Here is an 18,824-nt window from a genome sequence, read left to right as displayed (position 1 = left end):
CCATGCGGATTTCAATGGTCATAAAGCCACCCAGATTTTGGGTGGCGCGACACCAGGGCACCCATGAGGCCGCCAGCGGTGATACGTGTGGGTGCCCTGGCCCCAAATATGGTAAATTTCTGGTCAGCAGGGCGCTTAGGGGTTGCTCGAGTGCGGTAGATGGTGTTGCTTTGACTGCAAGCACTGTTGTATTGGACGACTTTGACACGCGTAGAATGCAACTAATATATCTCATTGACTCAAAGCAAACAACCATGCGTAGCTAATCCTCCATACGACTGAAAAGGGCGGGCCCCAATTGTTCCAGGTCGACGGAGCCGTCATCGTCATCCTCCTCGCCTTCCTGGGTGCCAGCATCCTCCATTTCGACCTCGGGCTCTGGTGCTCCGGAGCGAGCTGGGATGGGGACGTTGGTGCTCTCTTCAGTGAGGCCGACGTCGTTGTCCTCGTGGGTTGAGGATCTCGCGTGACCCCCCTATAACGGCATTCTGTGGCCTGATAATATCATTTTAAACCTGCCCTACGCTAACGATGGACTGTACGAATTACTCTGATCCAGAACTGGCCATATGGAGAGAGAATTCAAGGTGAGATGAGGGGGCACGCAGAGACGATCTCCCAGAATACACGACGCGATGATGATAGCACCGGCGCCTCTTAGGGCGAGTGCCTGTCTCGGCACAAGGCTCTCATCGAAGTCGCTCAGGACACCCCGCCACGGGCGCGTCCTTTGATTTCCGTTGACACAACATGGCCCACTGACGCGACCAGTGGCTTCCGCAAGGAGGCCAAGCGAAATCCGCTGGTCTTTATAACCATTGGATTCCGGGTGGTGTCCTCGGTGATAAGCATTGATCGCGCACGGGGCCTCTGATGGGCGCCTCCTCCCCCCAATTCCCGTCGCGCGATGTACTCCTGTGTAGGGCTCAGACAGCGAGGTGCCTCCTTCCGCGGTCTTCGCACGCGACCTAGCAGCATCCACTGCACGTAAGGACGAGGTCATGACCATGCCATCGGACGGTGAGTCTTTCGCCGCTACCTCGCAATCGGATGGGGTTGGTGCGACAGAGGCAGGATCTTAAGACGACCGTACGGCATGCCGCGAGATGGAAGGATGTGTCGAGGTGACAATCGGGGACTGGACGGAGGAGGTGCGTAGACCGAGACCCTTACAAATTCGAGACTGTCGCCTTCGTGGACGCTATCAGGCGAGTCGTCATCGCTACTTGTGAATCAGACTCTACTAAGGCATGAGATGCGCACCTGTCAGTCAGGAGTGAGTGCGCGGTATGACTGAGACGTGTTCCTCAAAACCTAAGCCTCCCAGGGCACTATCCGGCAGTCGCTGAGGTCACATTCGACAACAGGCTCCGCCCAACCCGGCCCTGGCAATCCTAGCCGTTCGTGAACGCTGTTTGAGCAGTATATCTAGGAACAATGCCTAGAATAGTATGCTCAGGCTAAGCGGCCTGTTTAGAGTATCGGCATACTGTTTTCAAGGCGATCTGCTTCACATGAACAGTGCGATATGTTGACAGCCAGAGGACGGTATCACTGCTCTCTCTCGCTTATTGATTGCGGTCTGCCTCCAAGTCTTTTACATCCCAGATAGGAACAACAGTGATACGCGGAATATAGTACCCGTAGCCCACGAACAGTCAAGCCACCGCATAGACCCACGTGCTGACGGACACAGCAGAATAAACCTAGTCCTCGCCAATGTGCAGTGATATCTGCATTTTGTACAGCTCAGTTCCATCTTCACGCAGGAAAATCGAAGTACAACTTACCTCATCCGCTGGAGACAGTAAGAGTTCCTCTTGATCGATGAGGGTCTCTGCAACGGCCTCGGCGAGCTCTACCAATATCAAGCCTTCTCGCCTCTGCTCGCCTCCCTTGTCAGCGATGCGCCACGCCCGTGAGACAAGCCGCCGCTCGTACGCCTTCCAGAAATAGCGAGTGCTTTCATCGTGTTTCCCGAGGTACCCTCTTGTTGTCAGGAACACGTAGCGCAAGGAAGGTAGTGCATTCGCCAATACTTGCGCTGTCTCCTGGAAACCGAATGTCGGCCCGCGGAGATCATTAACGAATGCTTCTGAATAAGGTTCGGACTCCGGGGGATCGTGGCAGACATCGGTATGGATGACGAGGCGCAGGTGGGTGAGGGCTCGCAACCTGCCAAGAGAGGACAAGAGCTTTTCATATAGCACAGTCAGTGCGGGCACGTCGATGCTACGAGAGGAGCATCAAACAAGATATGCACGTACCAACACGTCACGCCAGCGAAAGTCAAAACCGGCATCGGCATCGGTCCCCGACCCACCCATATTCGCATAGACCAGACAAAGAGTGAGATGCGTTAGCGTCGGCACGAGCTCAAGAGGGAAGAGTTCGTCGAACGCGCCGAGCCCGTAGCTCAGCGCAATCGACAATTCGAGCCGTGGGACAGGATTTTCGCGCAGGGCATCTGTCAGATAACCCCGATAGTGGGACCAACCGTAGTCCAGCATGGCATGTCGAATTGGGCAGCGCAGGCCGAGAACGTAGAACATTGGCACGTCGCAGACGACCAAGTCGAGCTTTTTCCAGGGTCGTAAATAATCAGGACTCTCTTCCTTCTGTGCGCTTTTGTTTGCGTTTCGAATGTCTGCATAAATGAGCGTGTCGATATCTAAGTCGAGTCGGCCGAGCGCGAGCTTCTGGTCGACCGACGGGAAAAGATGCTGTAAGTGTTCGAGGAACGGAGGGCCCGCGAAGCCCCTGACCGTAAGCGAATGCACCGCAGGATACTGAGCCATACTGCTAATCGATGCGCTTGTCACAGCCCCATGTACAGTTGCTTCCTGTGGGGTGATGAGGAGGTCACTCATCTCAAACTCCTCCAGCGCGGGGACGAGGTGAGGGAGGAACTCTTCGAGCGCGGCGGGGTGCCAGAAGTCGCTGATGATGTTGTCGCAGTCGATTACTAGCTTGCGTAGAGGCGCGCGCATTCGGCTCAGTAAACGTGGTACACCCTTCGACCTGCCCAAGATGGAAAGAGAGCGTAGGTTGGGGATCATGGAGATGGCATCTACGACGCGCCGATCGTGGGTGCATCGGCGCGATCCGTCTTCAAGAAGAACCAGTAAAGATTCGAGTCGCGGTAAAGAAGAAAGGATTTCGATGAGAAGGGATGCGTCTTCAGGTTTGTCGGTGAGCTCTTTAAGGCGACGAGCCGTCCCGATGTGAAGCGCGTGGACGTGGGGAGCACGCGCAGCGAGGTCTGCGAAGAGGAAGGAATGGAAGCGATGTACAGCTGGCCCTCCGGTAAGTGCAATGGACCGCATGGAGAGCAATCGCTGGGTCACGATATTGCGGAGAGCGGAGCAAGTGAGAGCGGAGCAAGTGAGAGCGAACGAGAGAACATCGGGGACATCTGTAAGGAACCCGCAGATAATTGCGAGTACGTCTACATTCAATCGCACAATTAATGTCATCCTGCCTGCTCGTGGGGTACCGTCTGCACAAGGAGTGGGTGTTGAAGAAGAGATCTGCGCGAGCGCCCCGGCACGCGGAATGTAAAGACAGGCGCTCGCTTGCTCGACGTGGACCACTGGACTCAGCGTCAACTTCCTGAGGCGCCCTTTATCATGATGTAGATAAAACTATAGTCAGACTTGGATACATGCTCGCAGTTCAGTGTCGTTACATGACTGAAGTCAACCTACTGTTGGTGGGCGGGCCATACTTACGAGAGGACCAGTGACATGCGCAGATACAAAGACACGATCTGACGCACACCGTTAATACCTCCCGCAATGTCCCTCAAGATGAGTTGTGAAAGAGCTCTAGCAGGATCAGCCGTGACATCGATACCCAGTCATAATATGCTACACACCAACATTCATACGACGGCGATTGAGTGGAAGTTATTGCTGCACTCCCAGGACGCGCCTTCTATGTTCGGAGTACTTGCTCGGTTACTCACTGTCCCCGCATCCCGTTCTCCGCCCCAAGACTGTGGAGCGTTGTTCAGAGCGCACAAGCGTCCAAGAAGTGATTGAAGCAGAAGAACGCGGTAGCAGTACTGGATGACGTACCTCGCTCGCCTCTTTGGTAATCAATAGCAAGACTGCAAAGGAGAGTTCTGCCGAGCGGCTGTAAAGCGTAGATCGCTCTCGGGATTCGTGACCTGCGGTACTAAGCCCTACTGGTCTGCGCGGGGAGAGGTGCAGCTTACGGGATAACATGCAAATGTCCCAGGTGAACTGAGTTTGACGGGCCATGTGATCCGTGCATCCAGGACAGTACAATTGACAGGCGTCCTGCAAGGAGACGAAATATGATTGTATGGTAGGAGCTGGAGCGGCTTACCGGATAGTAGACGCTTCTGTGTCAGTAACACATTGCATTAAGACTTGTGTCAGACCAACTAAAACGTCAGAACGAGTGGACGACAACACATGTGCATAGAAGTAGGTGCCAATACCGTACCGGCGTCATTTGGTCAGCAGTGCGCAAGGCTGGTCCATGACAAGACGGCATGAAGAGGTATAATACGACAACCACAGAAAAAAGTGAGCCGTTGACGGGTCAGATCATTGACGTCGTTGTTTGCATACCTTGCGATAACACCGTTTACAAATGCGTTCATATACATTGACAGAGAATAAGGCGAGGCATGGTCCACGAATTCACCGAGTAAGATGATCATTTGGTGGATACTGAGATCTAGGACAACCCGCAGCATCCTTTCGACTATGTAGTAGGCGATAACGGAGAATATGAAGCATAGAGGGTGCTGTAGAGTGCCAGAGCTGGTTTCTTACGCGCGGGTCGCACGGGAGATATGTGGCCCGTGTGGCGGGCGGTCAAAACGGCAACATAAACCCGATCGGCGCTCCGACTCGGTGGCTCTGCACAGTACAGAAACCTGCGACGATGACACATGACGCAGCTTCCCTTCATACAACTTGCATCTACCAGTCGGGGCTACAGGCCACACAATCTCTCAACAAGCTATCCAGCTCAGCGGAATGCGGAGATATTTCGGGTTTGTCAACTTGACAAGTCACCGCCGGTTCGCCCTCGCCGCCGCCGAGTCCTTATCGCTGGCGTACCCCGCATTCATCAAATATGAACCCTAGTCGACAGAATGTACTGTGATAGATCCCTTCAGTGACGTCTGCGCGCGGCTTCACCTGAATAGCCATGAAACTTGGCAGCTGGAATGTGCGGACAATACAGTACCGGCTGTCCGAGTCGTCGCATGGAACCACCAAGGAGGCGCGAGTGCTAGGTGCGGATGCTTCACCTAGCGCTTTATGGTTCTGCATCTCCGACGTCGACTCGAGATGATCTCTCTGCAGAGCGCAAGTCCAGTCGCGACTCTTCGGGATACGAACCCCCGGGAGCGCCTTTGTGCTTGTCTTGGGAGTTGCAATGAACTCTAGATTCCTGCTGTTCGGCCCCCGACCCAACACGTATAAGACCGACCCCGTACGGAGTGCATCTGCCTGTTCCTCAGTCTCCTCTCCAGGGACTTTTTCGCGCTTTGTCTTCATTCCCTCATCACCCTCGCCTACTTTTTGTCGTCATGCGCAGGGCTCTTGTATCTATCGTGATTGTTTCCGCCATCACCTCTGTCCTCGGTAAATGGGTCCCCTACAGTCAGCTTCAGGCCCGCGACGACAGCGCGTTATTGAGCTGCCTGAAGAGTAAGGGCCTTGACCCTGTCGTTCAGGGCAGCCCCAACTATACCAGTGACTCCGCGCCATTCAATCGCCGGTATGTGTCTTAATAAGCGATACGGAGTAAGAGACCATGACTGACTCCTCTTCGTGTCCTCAGGCTGCACTGGAAGCCCGTCGCGATTGTCTATCCCGAGGATGCGAAGGGCGTCTCCGCCGCCGTCAAGTGTGCAGCTCAAAACCACGTCAAGGTCAATGCCCGATGCGGAGGCCACTCCTGTACGCCTCTCTCCGTTATACTTAACGATCATCTCGAACCATAGCTCACAATATGTAAGATGCCGCGTTCGCGCTTGGTGGCGAGGATGGTCACTTGACCGTCAGTCTCGACAAGCTCCGCCACTTGTCTCAGAGCGGCAACACGTCCACCATTGGAGGAGGCAACCACCTCGGCGACGTAGCGCTCTACCTCTGGCAAAATGGTAAGGCCATTTCCCGGACGTCCAATCATGACCGCACCTTTTTCTACTCTTGTCTCACTGTCCTGCTACTTGACAGGCAAGCGTGCAATGGCCCATGGTACCTGCCCCTACGTCGGTATTGGTGGTCATGCGGGCCAGGGCGGCTTCGGTCTTCCCTCCCGCGCCTGGGGGCTACTCGCCGACCAGGTGCAGTCGCTCGAGATCGTTACCGCGGACGGCCAGATTCGCAATGCATCCCTGAAGGAGAACGCAGACCTCTTCTGGGCGGCGACAGGGGCTGGCGCTTCGTTCGGCATCATCACGTCCTTCACTACCGTGACGCGCCCAGCTCCCAACTCGACTGCATTTGCTTATGAGTTCAAGAACTATACCTACAAAGAAGCGAGCGCTGGGTTGCAGGCGTGGCAGGCGTTTGCGAGCAATTCGACGAATAAGCTCGATCCCAATGTTGGGCTCCAGATCCATGTGGACCCTAATCCCTCCGCACCCCACGGAGTTGTCTTCAGCGTCTCTGGTGTCTACTGTGAGCGGCCAAGCTGTTCTTGTTCTTGCTTGGACGTGCCATTAACAGGAGTTACGTGGCAGACGGTGCCGACAAGGCCAAGGTGAACTCCACCTTCGCGCCTCTACTCAAGAAGCTCGGCACTCCCACGTCCATCCTGCTCCAGGAGCAAGACTGGATCACCTCAGTACTCCATCTCGCTGATGCGAAGAACATCTCGCAGCTCAACACGACTCTCGCGTCGGACACCCACGACTACTTCTACGCGACATCGACGTTCATCTCTGAACAGAGGCCGATGGTCCAGGCTGCATCTGACGCGCTCTTCAAGTACTTCTACGGCCCCGGCACAAACACGAGCATCAAGTGGTTTGCCATCTTCGACCTGTATGGTGGCGGAGACTCGGCCATCACAAAGGTCGGACCGGACTACAATGCCTTCAACGCCCGGGATGCATTGTATTCGATCCAGTACTACGGCACGATCCCCCATGGGACCTCGGACAGGGCGGGGATAGACTTTATCCAGGGTATAAAGAAAGCCGTAGAGAATGACACAGTACCGAAGACGCAGTTCAAGGAGTATGGTGAGCGCCATGCTACTCTGCAATCGTTGATTGCACCGGTTTCTGAAGCTATGGGATGCGCAGTCAACTACATCGACAGCGAGTACTCGGCGGAGGAGGCCCACGCCCGCTACTACCCCACGCACTCCGCCAACCTCACAGCGCTCAAGAACAAGTACGACCTCAATCGCACTTTTCACTTCCCTCAGGACTTCTGAAGGGCTGGTACGAAGGAGATTCAATCGTTGCTGCAGGCATTGGTTCGAGACAACCCGACGTGTGGTATAAGTACGGGCGATGGGTGCTAATCTTCTTATGTTGGCCGACAAGAGAGTCAAGGAGAAGTCTCGCTGTGTGATGAATACGTGACATGCTTTCTTGCTTCTATGATGCTATCAGCGTTCAAGTCATATTACACTGCCTCAGTGGGCACTGTTCTTCGTCACTATGTAGACTTTGGTCGTAAATCTGTTGTCCGACTATGCTCCACATACATACGACGATTAGTTCGGCTCGGGTTGCCACAACTCGTGACCTCCGGTGTGGTTAATCTCATCTTGAAGAGATAGGAAGAGCTCTTCTTGCTCCATAATCATCTCTGCAAAAGCCTCGTCCAGCTCGACCAACGACGACTCGGACTGGCTTTCGCGCGCATTGTGCGCCCACAGCCCCGCAACGCGCCAAGCCCGAGAGATGAGCCAACGCTCGGATACCCTCCACGTATATACCCATTCGTCATCGCTGCTCTCACGGTCTGCGAGGAACCCTCTAGTGGTCAGAAAGACGTAACGGGCGGATGTGAGTACGCCAGCAAGTGATAAAGCGGCTTTCTCAAGTCGAAGGGCAGGGTCGCGGAGAGCCTGTACAAAGTCTTCGGAGCATGGGAGCCGACCGTATAGTCCCGAGAACGGGTGGCGAATATCGGCTTGGATGACAATGCGGAGATGAGTGAGATGGTGGAGAGGAAGAACGGTTTGAAGGAGCCTTTCCTGTGGGGTTCGAGTTAGTACATGCATGACTTTACGCTGTTCCGTAAGCCGTCTGAGTCGGAAACAAGCGCCTCACCATTAGATGATCCCATTGAAGGGTCGCAATGGCATGAGCGTTCGCTGGGTAGTGCAGTCCGTAACAGATGTTCGAGTAGTCGATACAGAGTGTGAGGTGCGTCAGTGTCTCCGCCAGTTCTGGCGGGAATAGCTCGTCGAAGACACCCAAACCATCGTGGAGCAATAGTGATACTTTAAGCCGCGGTGGAGGGTTTTCACGAAGTGCCTGCGTGGCGAAGGTGCGATGGTCGAACGAGCAAGCGTCGAGCGATACGAGCCGGATGGGACAGCGCAGCGCAAGAATGTAGAACAGTGGTATGTTGCAAATCAGCTGGTCGAGTCTCTTCCATGGATGTTTATGCGATTCACTGTCGCCTTCTTGTGCCCGCTGATTGGCGGCGCGAATATCCACCCATCGGTCTTCAGGGATAGGTAAATCGGTGAAGGTTGCACAAAGCACCCTGTCAAGAGCGGGGAACAAATATTGGAGGTGCTCAAGCAACGGGTGGTGGAAAAAGTGGTTGATCGTGAGCGACCGAAGGGCAAGGTATTGCGTCCGGTCAGATAAGCTCGTATTCTCATTGAAGTCGCTGTGATCGAGACAGAAGTCGTTCACGTGGAGCTCCTCGAGAGTCGGCGCAAGGTGAGGAAGGAACTTCTCGAATGCAGCTGGGTGCCACCAATCGCCCTTGAGGTTGACAAACAGGACTCCCAGTTTGCGCAAGGGCGCACGGATCCGTGCGACTAGCTCGGGTAGGGCAGGCGACTCCCCGTCAATGTTAAGCGCGCGCAGGGTGTGCAGCTGGACAAGTGCATCGAGCACACGGAGATCGTCGACACATCCGTTGGGTGTCCTGTGGAGCGTGATTGACAGTGACAGTTCATATAAGCAGGGTGTGGAGGAGAGGATGTCGAGGAGGAGAGGTGTATCCTCGGGATCGTAAGACGATACTTCACCCTCATCAAGATTGGGGCTGTCGACGGTTAAAGCGCGGACATAGGGTGTGCGCGCGGCGGCGTCGGAGAAGAGAAAAGAGTGCAGACAGCGTAGGGATTTGCTACTGGAGATGACAACAGGGGCCATGGATAGCAGTCTCTGGGTTGCAACGGGGCGGACTGCAGAGCATGTGAGCGAAAAGGAGAGGACATCGGGCTTATCTGTGAGAAAGTCGCAGACAACAGCGAGCACTTCTGCGTTCAGGTGTCTGGCGACCATCTCGTCTTACGAGCAAGCTTTTATGATGCACGGATTGAGTGCAGAATGGAAGAGCAGAATTGAGTGCCGCTGAGAGGACGGTGCAGCATACATATCCCAAGCGCCGACCAAAATGCGGCACCGACCCTCGCGGGCGCCCTAGGCTAGCGCTCGAGTCAGCTTCGCACAAGCCGCCCACGCCTCCGAGCTGTCCCAGATGGACGGAGACCATCGCTCGCGGTCACCACTGGCACCTTGTCGCCTGCGTGGACGGTACATGAGGCCCAGCACCAACGACGTCCGAGTCGAGACTCACTGGCAGTACTCGACGGTACTCAGCTTCCGTTTCATGGCCCTCCTTCGCTTCTGAATGCTCACGCCTGCAGGTCATCTGTAGATTACAGTCACCCTATAAGCAGACCACTCTGCATGGTTTGTCGAAGCACTGGCACACCTCGGTGCTCCCACCCTTAACGCTAGCGCTCCACTACATACGGCACCATCACGGCTATTCGTTGAAGAGTCCCTGAAGCGTCAAAGCTCAGTCATACTCTGTACATCAAGGTACGAGCAGAGACGGGGATCATCGCTGCACAACCTCAAGCATGAAAGCGTGCTCCGCACGGCTGAACAGCTTCTCGCTATTCCCGCGCTCCATCCCTCTCCCTGCGCGCGTTCATCAACAAGACCGTCCTAGCCACACTTGAAGCAGAAGGACGTACTGCCGGGGCCAGCTGACATACCCGGTTGAGCCTGTGCGGGATGGCTCTCTAGGCTGACTAGATTGTTGGCCGAAGTTCCGAACTGCCGTAAAATGTAGGTGCTCAGGCTGTGGGCAGTGGTGACCCTTACAGCCGTTTGCAAATCAAACTGCAGTCGGCGCGCGCGCCGCGGGCCTGTTTGCCCTAAGGCTCGACGCACGCGCGACTGCAGTTTGATATGCAACCGACTGTATGGCTCGCGGCGCCAGCATACGGGGTGCATCAGGCTGCGGTGGGCGCGGGAGAAGGCGCCCCGAGGTGCCGAATATGAGATGGCGCGCGAAGTTACCTAGTGGTTCGAGCTTGGGCGTCCTGTGTCGCATTGACGTCCTGCAAGGCAATTACAAGTCATCGCATTGTCAACAATTAAGAGCTGAGACAATGAGGGAGCATGAGATGGCCAGAAGGCATCGAGAGGTGTTGTAATGGGCCAAAGATGACGCTTCTTACTGTAGTATCTTGAGGTGTACGACATCCCGTTTCTGCCTCCGCTCCCGGGACTTGGGCGCAAGGTACAGTAGTGACCTTCACATATAGAGGTTATTCTCGGACGTGACATGCCCGATAACAGTGAAATACTGGCGGGATATGTGCCGGCATCCCGCGACGTGGACGTCATGCTTGGCCCCGGGAGGCGAACGGTCTCGCGCGGCCATTTCCGTGCCTAGCAGGTGCCTAGAGAAGTTCATACTCTAGAGCTTCGCAAGTATCCTGCTTGATAGCTAGAGTCAATAGGAATATGGGGACTTGGAGTTGGAGTCAAAGCCGCGTGCCGGATAGAAGACGTCCCTGGTTCAGTAAACTTTTGGATCTCCGAGTCTTGCAAGGGGCTGGGGCTATTTGCCACAGCGAGTGGTTGAGGAGGTGCGCTCGTAGAAAAAACGTCCTGAACCGACATAGTTTGGTTTAACATCCAATAAGGTCTGATTAACTTACGCGATCCCCGCAATGTGACCGTCCTCATGTGCAGTTGGATTGATGGCGCATTGCATTAATCTCGATGAGATTAGGTTGAGCCTGCAGGTTTCCAGTCGTCCGGACTCCAAGACCACTGCCACGTGAATGAAGTCCCGGGCGAGCGACGAACATCAGAACGCAAGACCCGTATGAGGAGGCGGCACAGCGAGGATTAAGCGATATAGATGTCGTATTGTTTGTAGGGAGTCACAAGAAACCTGAATTTCCGCTGGGAATGAGGTTAGATCTGGAGCGGTGAGCAACGAGGTGGCGTGAAGTCATCTCACATGGGTTCCAGCTGACATCAACGTGAGCTCACTACTGATCATGTCATCAATGGTGTCCCTTGTAGCACTCCAATGTGAAGAACATGTTCGCGTACAACGGCTTATAACACTGAGAACGAGGTCAGTCGGAAGTCACCTTGAGGGCAGTTTGCGACATATCATTAACATCCAAACATATAAGCTAGATCGTGTGGGCTCCGTCAAGGGCAAGAGACGAAGTACAATACATCGTGGGCGGAGCAGTCTGAGGGCAGACGAAAGCCTTGCGGGGCGAGGGCGGCTAGATCCGCTAAGAGATCGCCAAACAGTAAAATGCGTTTGCTTCCGATTAGCGCGGGCTGGCTCTGCTCCCAGCATTTGAGAGAGGATCTCTCCACCAAGCTAACCCACGCACGACATAGTTTCTGTCCGCCAGACATGCTATGAACGAGGTATCCAGGAGTGTGGAATGCCGGGAAATGTCTGACTTGGCCAGTACTCTCCGAAGCCTAATCGACGTTCGTACCCGCTGCTTGTCATTACGTCTCTCTCCCGGGTGTAACTCCTATCCCATCGGCGGGTCCCAAGTAGCGGTCAGTACTAGCGTTATCGTCACCTCCTGTGCTGAGCTAAGTGCCTGATCATGCGGCTCTTTATTGGTCCCCCGTGGGGAGGCTCTCAGCCATTGCCTCTGCGACCGAACAACCCCTTGATCCTCCATTACCAAACATCCGTCTCACAACTCATACCATTAGTAGCCCCTCTTCCGGTCAATGTCCGCCGTCCCCGCTGACAGCCCTCTAATGTCATGTCGGAAATGCGACATAGCTTCCTCCCGTCGTTTGTCATCGCGGCCGGACTGCCCTCGCCGAACCTGTCACCGGAGTGTCCAATTTCAAGCTTGAACGCCCGGTCCAAGTGAGGACCATCGCCCTAAACGCCTCTAAGCCCGCCGCCTCAATGTGTACGTGCGCTGAGACAACCAAACAGCCTCAGAGCTTGGCCCCTCTGACGATGAATAGACCGGTCGTCGGCTACGCGAAGGCGCTAATTTCCCGATCTGGCATAGTTCGTTCAGAAAGCGCTTCAGCCTTGACGCACTCCGACACCACTCTCCAGATCGCAGCGTCCCCCCGGATCTTTTGCATTGCCTTCCAGAGCTGTGCTCTAGCCAGTGCGTAAGTAAAACTCGTTTCAGGGGCTGCAACAAACTCTAATCAGCAATCTGCAAGTATCTACCGGCGGCAAGCGCATACTACACACATATAAGAGCATCATTGATCAGCGTACGAGGTGTGGGTTCGTCTGCCCGTCTCCTCAGTCTCGGCACTTGTCTGACCTTTCTTTTTCGTGTTCTATCCCTTTCGCCTTCTTTGTGCCATCATGCGTGGGGGCCTCAGGTCTTTCATCGTTCTTTCTGCAGTTTCTTCCGCCTTTGGTGCATGGATTCCCTACAGCCAAATCAAGAACCGCGGCGAGAGCGCATTCTTGAATTGCCTGGAGAGTGCGAACCTTGACCCCGTCGTCCAGGGTGATTCCGACTATGCCACTGACTCATCGCCGTTCAACCTCCGGTGCGTCCCAATAAGCTGCACTCAACGAACGAGTCCTTTGACTGATACCTTTTTCCGCCTGCTCAGGCTTCAATGGAAGCCCGTTGCGCTTGTCTATCCCGAGGATGCTAATGGCGTCTCTGCTGCTGTTCAGTGTGGAGCTGAAAACGGTGTCAATGTCAATGCGCGAAGCGGAGGCCATTCCTGTAAGTCCTTTTTCGCTGTGTCTGATGCCTGAGTCCGTTTGTTGTGTCGAGCCATAACTTACGTCTGGTTAGACGCCGCCTTTGCGCTTGGTGGAGAGGACGGCCACTTAACCGTTAGCCTCGACAAGCTCCGACACCTATCACTGAGCGGCGATACGGCTACTATCGGCTCAGGCAACAAACTCGGCGATATTGCGCTCTACCTCTGGGAGAATGGTAAGTTCAATCACATCCACCACCATAACACCCTCGTGTGACCGTCCTCCTATCTGTTGCTATCTAACCTTCGTCATATGACAGGAAAGCGTGCAATGGCTCACGGTACCTGCCCTGAGGTCGGTATCGGTGGCCACGCTGGCCAGGGCGGCTTCGGTCTCGCTTCCCGCTCGTGGGGCCTGCTCGCCGACCAGGTGCAGTCGCTTGAGATCGTCACTGCGGATGGCCAAATTCGCACAGCCTCCCCAACAGAGAACCCCGATTTGTTCTGGGCAGCGACGGGTGCTGGGGCGTCGTTCGGTATTATCACGTCGTTCACGACCGTGACTCATGCGGCGCTCGATTCTATCGCGTTTGCGTACACGTTCGCGAACTACGGCGCCAAGGAGGCCAGCAACGGCCTGCAGGCGTGGCAGACGTTTGCGAACGATGCTGTCAACAAGCTTGACACGGCTGTCGGGCTTCAGATCCATATCGACCCTGGAGACACCGGCGTCGTGTTCTCTGTCTCTGGCGTTTACTGTGAGTGGCGGTTCTGATTGCTTTTCTTTGAGACATGCTGCTAAACCTCATGTGCTGCAGACGGTGTCAATGAGGCCAAGGTCAACTCGACCTTTGCGCCTCTCCTTAAGAAGCTCGGTACTCCCTCCGACATCTTCCTTCAGAAGCAGGACTGGATTACCTCCGTGCTCTACCTTGCCGGCGTCGACAGCATTTCGCAGCTGAATACGACGCTTACTCCAGACACCCATGATTACTTCTACGCGACGTCGACGTTCGTATCTGCGAAGGAGCCGATGACCCAAACTGCTTCAGACGCTCTTTTCGAATACTTCTACGGTCCCGGCTCGGACACTTCTGTTGAGTGGTTTGCGATCTTCGACCTCTATGGCGGCGGAGATTCGGCCGTCACTAAGGTCGGCCCGGACCACAATGCGTTCAACGCACGCGATGCACTATACTCAATTCAGTACTATGGCACGATTCCCAATGGTACTGTCTCGGACGCGGATGGAATTGCGTTCATCCAGGGTATGAAGAAGGCAATCGAGAGCGGCATGCCCTCGACGCAATTCAAGGAGTATGGTGAGTGCAGGTCTGCCTTGCAATGACAATTCAGGATGGATACTGAGGTGTGTGTTTTCGTAGTCAACTACATCGACAGCACGTACTCGGCGGAGGAGGCGCACAAGCGCTACTATCCCACGCACACTGCCAATCTCACGTCGCTCAAGGACAAGTACGACCCGAACCGCGTCATACACTTTCCTCAGGACTTCTAAGTGGATTTAAGAACATTACGCTTTGACGTACTCGGGGCGCTTGGACTCGAACTCGATCCCGTAGTCTCGGACTCTGATATCGGTTGGCAGGGTATCAAGGGAGGACTACCACGTAATGCATAACATCAGGGACTCACGATCTTTATCCTACAATGGACTAATAGACCTCTATAATTCGCGACTTACTGTACTATTCCGCATTTTCTGTACAGATATCTTCGTTGGTATCATGCACGTAGGATACGGACTTGTAGTTAAACCGTTCGGACTTAACGCATAATGATAGTCTCACTGTCCTTCGCGTGTAACTTGCGTCCTTTCTTAATCTTACATTGACGTAGAGCCACAGTGGCCTCCGCGGCCATAGCATCATGACCCGGTAACATAGGGACGCTGTACATATTGGGTGCGGCGACGATGGGACATGGCAGTGTAGACGCTGAAAGCTTCTCCGCTTGACGCCATCGGAGGCCTAGTAGGTGAGACAGCTACCGTGCTATGGGGGGGCATCTTTCAGTGGAAGCAGATGCGTCTGCACAGGAAGTGCGCCTCCATAACATCAGCAGAATTCTCACGTAGCAGACGGCGCATGACATACGACTAGTTGAATTCGATTTGGGACAGCAGATGAGTATATGGTCAGCTCCAATAGGAAGTCGAAAAGTCCGGCCACACTGTAACACTGGGGTCGAATTACAGTGCACAAGAAGTACACGGAGAAAGAGAGATCTCTTGTACCGCGCATGGGTCAGAATCGCGCGCCATGACTACCACCGCTCAGCAGCACTCGTATACATTGGTGACACTCGGGTTACCTTCAGCACCCTGACTTCGCTCTTCGTGGCATTCAAGTGAACGCCTTGGAATGTGTTTAGCAGAATTGCGGTGGACCTGTGTCTGTGATGGAAACTCTTTATCAGCCCTGGCGGTCACGTACTCATCAGTATGCGAAAAGACCTCACCTCATCGGGACCGGCCGATGTGATATCTTCTCCGGAAACTCTGGACGATATGTAGCCCACCAATCCGAACGTACCAATATCATTCTTATGCCTGAATCGCTCGGACAGTGAAGTCCTGGAGTTCAAACTGTCCGCAGAAGCCGTTAGTAATGCGATATGTAGTGAGAACAGAAAGCCTCAACGTACACCGCCAAGACAGAGGCTGAGTACGCTGTCGAAGATATCTGCGTGAGATGACTCCAGGATGAGCGACTCGGAGATCATACCCCTTGCACCCGGGATCAGGACTCCGAGGAAGACGTCGGTTTCAGGAAGAATAATCAGCTTGTCACGCACATCGGCCTCAACTTCTGCGGGAGAAAGCTGACCGGATGACTCACAAATATCATGCTGAGCATGAGGAGGCCACTGTGTCGCATTTGTCAAGGCTGCATCCATGAATATATGGGCTGAAGGAGACACCCAGTCAAGGCACCTGGAATATGGGGACCTGTCAATATCAGAGTGGATGTTCAGCTAGGGGAAGATATCTTACAGGTGTTCACAGTGTAGACGATGAGCGTATCGAGGAGCGAGTTTGTGCTGTGTGGGAAGTGAGGCTTCTGACTTGTAGCCGACAGGAAACTTGAGACAAACCTTCTGAAATCACTCCGCGCGCAACGCAGAATCCAAACGAGAGTACTCGCGAGGAAGAAGTCGGTCACAAAACCTATTGACAGGCCCACAATATTGACATGCTGCCACTACATATAGTCACGGCAACGGTATAACATTGAGTGGTCGCACGCCTGGTTAGTCTTCGATTACGTGCCTGCCACACCTTGCCGTTAGGCATCATGACTCACCAATGACAAGTGGAGTTCTCCAGAGAATACAGGTCCGAGCCCGGATCTGGCACTCTCTTGTCAGCTGCACGCTAGACTGCTGTACCTTGAGGACTCAAACTTGCGACACTGCGGAGGATGCTAGATGTTCCTGTCAATAATGGGAACGAAGCGCGACCAAGAGGAACGTATATCACGGACCGACGGCAAGGCCTTCGAGAATAGTGCGAGTCTTAGTCAGTTTGAATGGATTTGGAGGGATCACGCGTACATACCTACTTCTACCAGCATCAAGATGGCCTGACGCATCTTCAGCAACCGTTTCGAGGAATGAAAACCCGAACTCACGACAAGAGGCAGTATAGGACGGAAGCCGCGATTCACTGAAATCCAAGGGAATGCATGATGCCATGGGGTCTGAATAAGAACGGTGCTAGGACGCACTCATGAAGATCCGCCGGACATAAAACCTTAGCCCAAGGGTGGTTAGTCTGAAGTTACGAGCGCACTCCAGAAAGACAGCCTACCCTTGTGCCACCATGGCAGTGGCGCCCTGGTGTTAGGCATTGCACCTCAGCTTACTAGCTATGTGAAACGGATGTGTGACTTACGGAAGATAGCGGCAACGTCTAGGGACAAAAGAAGCGCATTTTATGATGCCTTCCGCATGTAAGCTGATGAGACGCATCAATATGAACCTATTGAGAAGAGGCCAGTGAGGATTCTTGACAGCCTCGCATCACTGAATTGTCACTTCGCTCACCAGTTCCTAATGAATAGCCCAGAAGGGTTGGAAGAGTCTGAGATTAGATAGTGGTACCTGCGATGTTTTGCATCAGGGGTCTCAATCGGGTCAAAAGATGGCCTACATGATTTGCGAAACTTGCACCATGTGCAGCGTATCCAGGACACTGGAGAAGGATGTGAGACATCCGGAATTGCAACCGTTCTAGTGGTCGGTCCACTCACAGTAGCACTATGACCTAAGACAAGAGGATGTCGGTGCTCAGCCTCGCGTACCGGCAAGCAGCACAAGATATACCATAGCCTTCAAAGACCAGCTATCGGCTGAATGCACTCGAAAGTATCGGTACGCTTGCTGAAGGTTCGATCCGTACCTCCTGAGGTTGTCAAATCAGCTGAATTAGAGTAGGTATATAGTTGGATCACTCACGCTAGTCCAACACTGTAGCCTACAAAAACGGCGCCGAGCGTGTCATCTAAGCTAGAAAGAGATGCCATCAGCTCTGAGGCTTGACAGCCGTTTTAGACTTCTAGGCTGGAGCCACGACTATGAGGTGGAAGATGCCCCTAACACTAACTCACCGACGCTCTTTATACGACGACTTGGAGCCTATGCAATCTTTCTGATCGCTGCTGGAAGCTATGCTACGGTGTCTTGTAAGTTGCGAGAGCAGGGCTCGCAAATGTATAAGACCGGTAAGGGGTATCAGCTGCATATCATCCGCTGGCCAGAGAAGGAGATGGAGGACTCACTGATCAGTCTATGGCAACGCGAACTGAGCCCATCTAGCACATATGAAGCGCAGGGCACTGGAGTCGACCTCCCATGTAGAAGGGGGGGTGCTACAAGGAAGTGGTGAGGTTGATTGTTGGGCATCTAGAGCGAATATAGCAGTTGGCAAGTTGGAGCAATTGTCTTAGCCACGTTCAGTCTGCGTGCCGACGGCAGACTGAGAACTAGGGCTATCAGTGTTCTTGGGATGGAATAACACGTTTTCGGTATAGATTGCCGCCAAATGATGTACTGACCGTTGTGGATAAAAGTCGGCAGACCGGGTTAGATCTGAATACCGCGGGCCATTGTGCCTAGCGTCGGAGCTGTCAACTCGTACCACCACCAGCGACAACTTTCCCACGGTCGTCAGCCAATAGGAGCGGGCTACGCCGTGCGGTCAGTTCTCTCTCTGGGCGACGCACTAGTTTATATCGAACGCTATACACATACTAATAGCAGAATGCCGCTGGAACCTGTCAGACGAGGAGGAACAGCATCGCCACAAGTTACCTCGCGGTCGAAGAAGACGTCGGCGCCAGTACCGGCGGGCGCACCGCCCGCAAGGCAGATGCGGCCCCCAACCGAAGACACATTTACGGCAGCGTATGGGAAGATCAAGACGATAGAAGACGCTCTGAGTGTGTTGCGCAGGCATGAGATGGTACCCGCAGCAGGAGACCCTACGGCTGAAGGACTAATTACCGGGCGTTCTTGCACGTGGGAGTAGCCCTAGTGGGCAAGAACGAGTGGGCGGCGGAATGCTGCATTGGGCTGGCGGTATACGCAAAGACAGTTATAGAGGGCGCGGTGAGTGAAT

General features: G+C 54.1%; 5 protein-coding genes across 5 annotated transcripts; 2 read left to right on the top strand and 3 right to left on the bottom strand.

Moving 5' to 3' along the window:
• Positions 1-1,706: 1,706 nt before the first annotated feature.
• Positions 1,707-2,990, bottom strand: DICSQDRAFT_162939 (uncharacterized protein; the record flags this gene model as incomplete). The annotated part of the gene is made up of 3 exons (XM_007368805.1): positions 1,707-1,733; positions 1,791-2,195; positions 2,268-2,990. 3 exons carry the CDS (start codon positions 2,988-2,990, stop codon positions 1,707-1,709), a joined length of 1,155 nt encoding a protein of 384 aa, XP_007368867.1.
• Positions 2,991-5,575: 2,585 nt separating this feature from the next.
• DICSQDRAFT_162938 (FAD-binding domain-containing protein) lies at positions 5,576-7,437 on the top strand (the record flags this gene model as incomplete). Its single annotated transcript, XM_007368804.1, has 6 exons — positions 5,576-5,766; positions 5,830-5,948; positions 6,008-6,151; positions 6,228-6,674; positions 6,737-7,240; positions 7,304-7,437. The coding sequence occupies 6 exons, from the start codon at positions 5,576-5,578 to the stop codon at positions 7,435-7,437; spliced, it is 1,539 nt and encodes a 512-aa protein (XP_007368866.1).
• Positions 7,438-7,569: 132 nt separating this feature from the next.
• DICSQDRAFT_139421 (uncharacterized protein) lies at positions 7,570-9,500 on the bottom strand. The gene is made up of 2 exons (XM_007368803.1): positions 8,285-9,500; positions 7,570-8,208 (listed from the first exon to the last, which is right to left on the bottom strand). The coding sequence occupies exons 1-2, from the start codon at positions 9,479-9,481 to the stop codon at positions 7,723-7,725; spliced, it is 1,683 nt and encodes a 560-aa protein (XP_007368865.1). The 5' UTR covers positions 9,482-9,500; the 3' UTR covers positions 7,570-7,722.
• Positions 9,501-12,753: 3,253 nt separating this feature from the next.
• On the top strand, positions 12,754-15,076 carry DICSQDRAFT_139420 (FAD-binding domain-containing protein). Its single transcript, XM_007368802.1, has 6 exons — positions 12,754-13,018; positions 13,085-13,203; positions 13,276-13,419; positions 13,504-13,941; positions 14,002-14,505; positions 14,569-15,076. Exons 1-6 carry the CDS (start codon positions 12,828-12,830, stop codon positions 14,700-14,702), a joined length of 1,530 nt encoding a protein of 509 aa, XP_007368864.1. The 5' UTR covers positions 12,754-12,827; the 3' UTR covers positions 14,703-15,076.
• A 375-nt stretch (positions 15,077-15,451) lies between these two features.
• Positions 15,452-16,139, bottom strand: DICSQDRAFT_156806 (uncharacterized protein). The gene is made up of 5 exons (XM_007368801.1): positions 16,045-16,139; positions 15,931-15,988; positions 15,851-15,875; positions 15,665-15,791; positions 15,452-15,599 (listed from the first exon to the last, which is right to left on the bottom strand). Exons 1-5 carry the CDS (start codon positions 16,081-16,083, stop codon positions 15,480-15,482), a joined length of 369 nt encoding a protein of 122 aa, XP_007368863.1. The 5' UTR covers positions 16,084-16,139; the 3' UTR covers positions 15,452-15,479.
• Between the last annotated feature and the right edge of the window lie 2,685 nt (positions 16,140-18,824).

The sequence above is a fragment of the Dichomitus squalens genome (genome assembly GCF_000275845.1).
Source record: "Dichomitus squalens LYAD-421 SS1 unplaced genomic scaffold DICSQscaffold_40, whole genome shotgun sequence".
Lineage (NCBI taxonomy): Eukaryota > Fungi > Basidiomycota > Agaricomycetes > Polyporales > Polyporaceae > Dichomitus > Dichomitus squalens.
This window is presented reverse-complemented; position numbering and strand designations above follow the sequence as displayed.

Coding starts and splice junctions, on each gene's coding strand:
- DICSQDRAFT_139421 (XM_007368803.1), bottom strand. CDS start 9,481: ATGGTCGCCAGACACCTGAACGCAGAAGTGCTCGCTGTTGTCTGCGAC. Junction 8,209..8,284: donor TTCAATGGGATCATCTAATG/GTGAGGCGCTTG, acceptor CGAACCCCACAG/GAAAGGCTCCTTCAAACCGT.
- DICSQDRAFT_156806 (XM_007368801.1), bottom strand. CDS start 16,083: ATGCGACACAGTGGCCTCCTCATGCTCAGCATGATATTT. Junction 15,876..15,930: donor CCTGATCCCGGGTGCAAGGG/GTATGATCTCCG, acceptor TATCTTCGACAG/CGTACTCAGCCTCTGTCTTG. Junction 15,600..15,664: donor CATCGGCCGGTCCCGATGAG/GTGAGGTCTTTT, acceptor TTTCCATCACAG/ACACAGGTCCACCGCAATTC.
- DICSQDRAFT_139420 (XM_007368802.1), top strand. CDS start 12,828: ATGCGTGGGGGCCTCAGGTCTTTCATCGTTCTTTCTGCAGTTTCTTCC. Junction 13,204..13,275: donor GCGAAGCGGAGGCCATTCCT/GTAAGTCCTTTT, acceptor ACGTCTGGTTAG/ACGCCGCCTTTGCGCTTGGT. Junction 13,942..14,001: donor CTCTGTCTCTGGCGTTTACT/GTGAGTGGCGGT, acceptor CATGTGCTGCAG/ACGGTGTCAATGAGGCCAAG.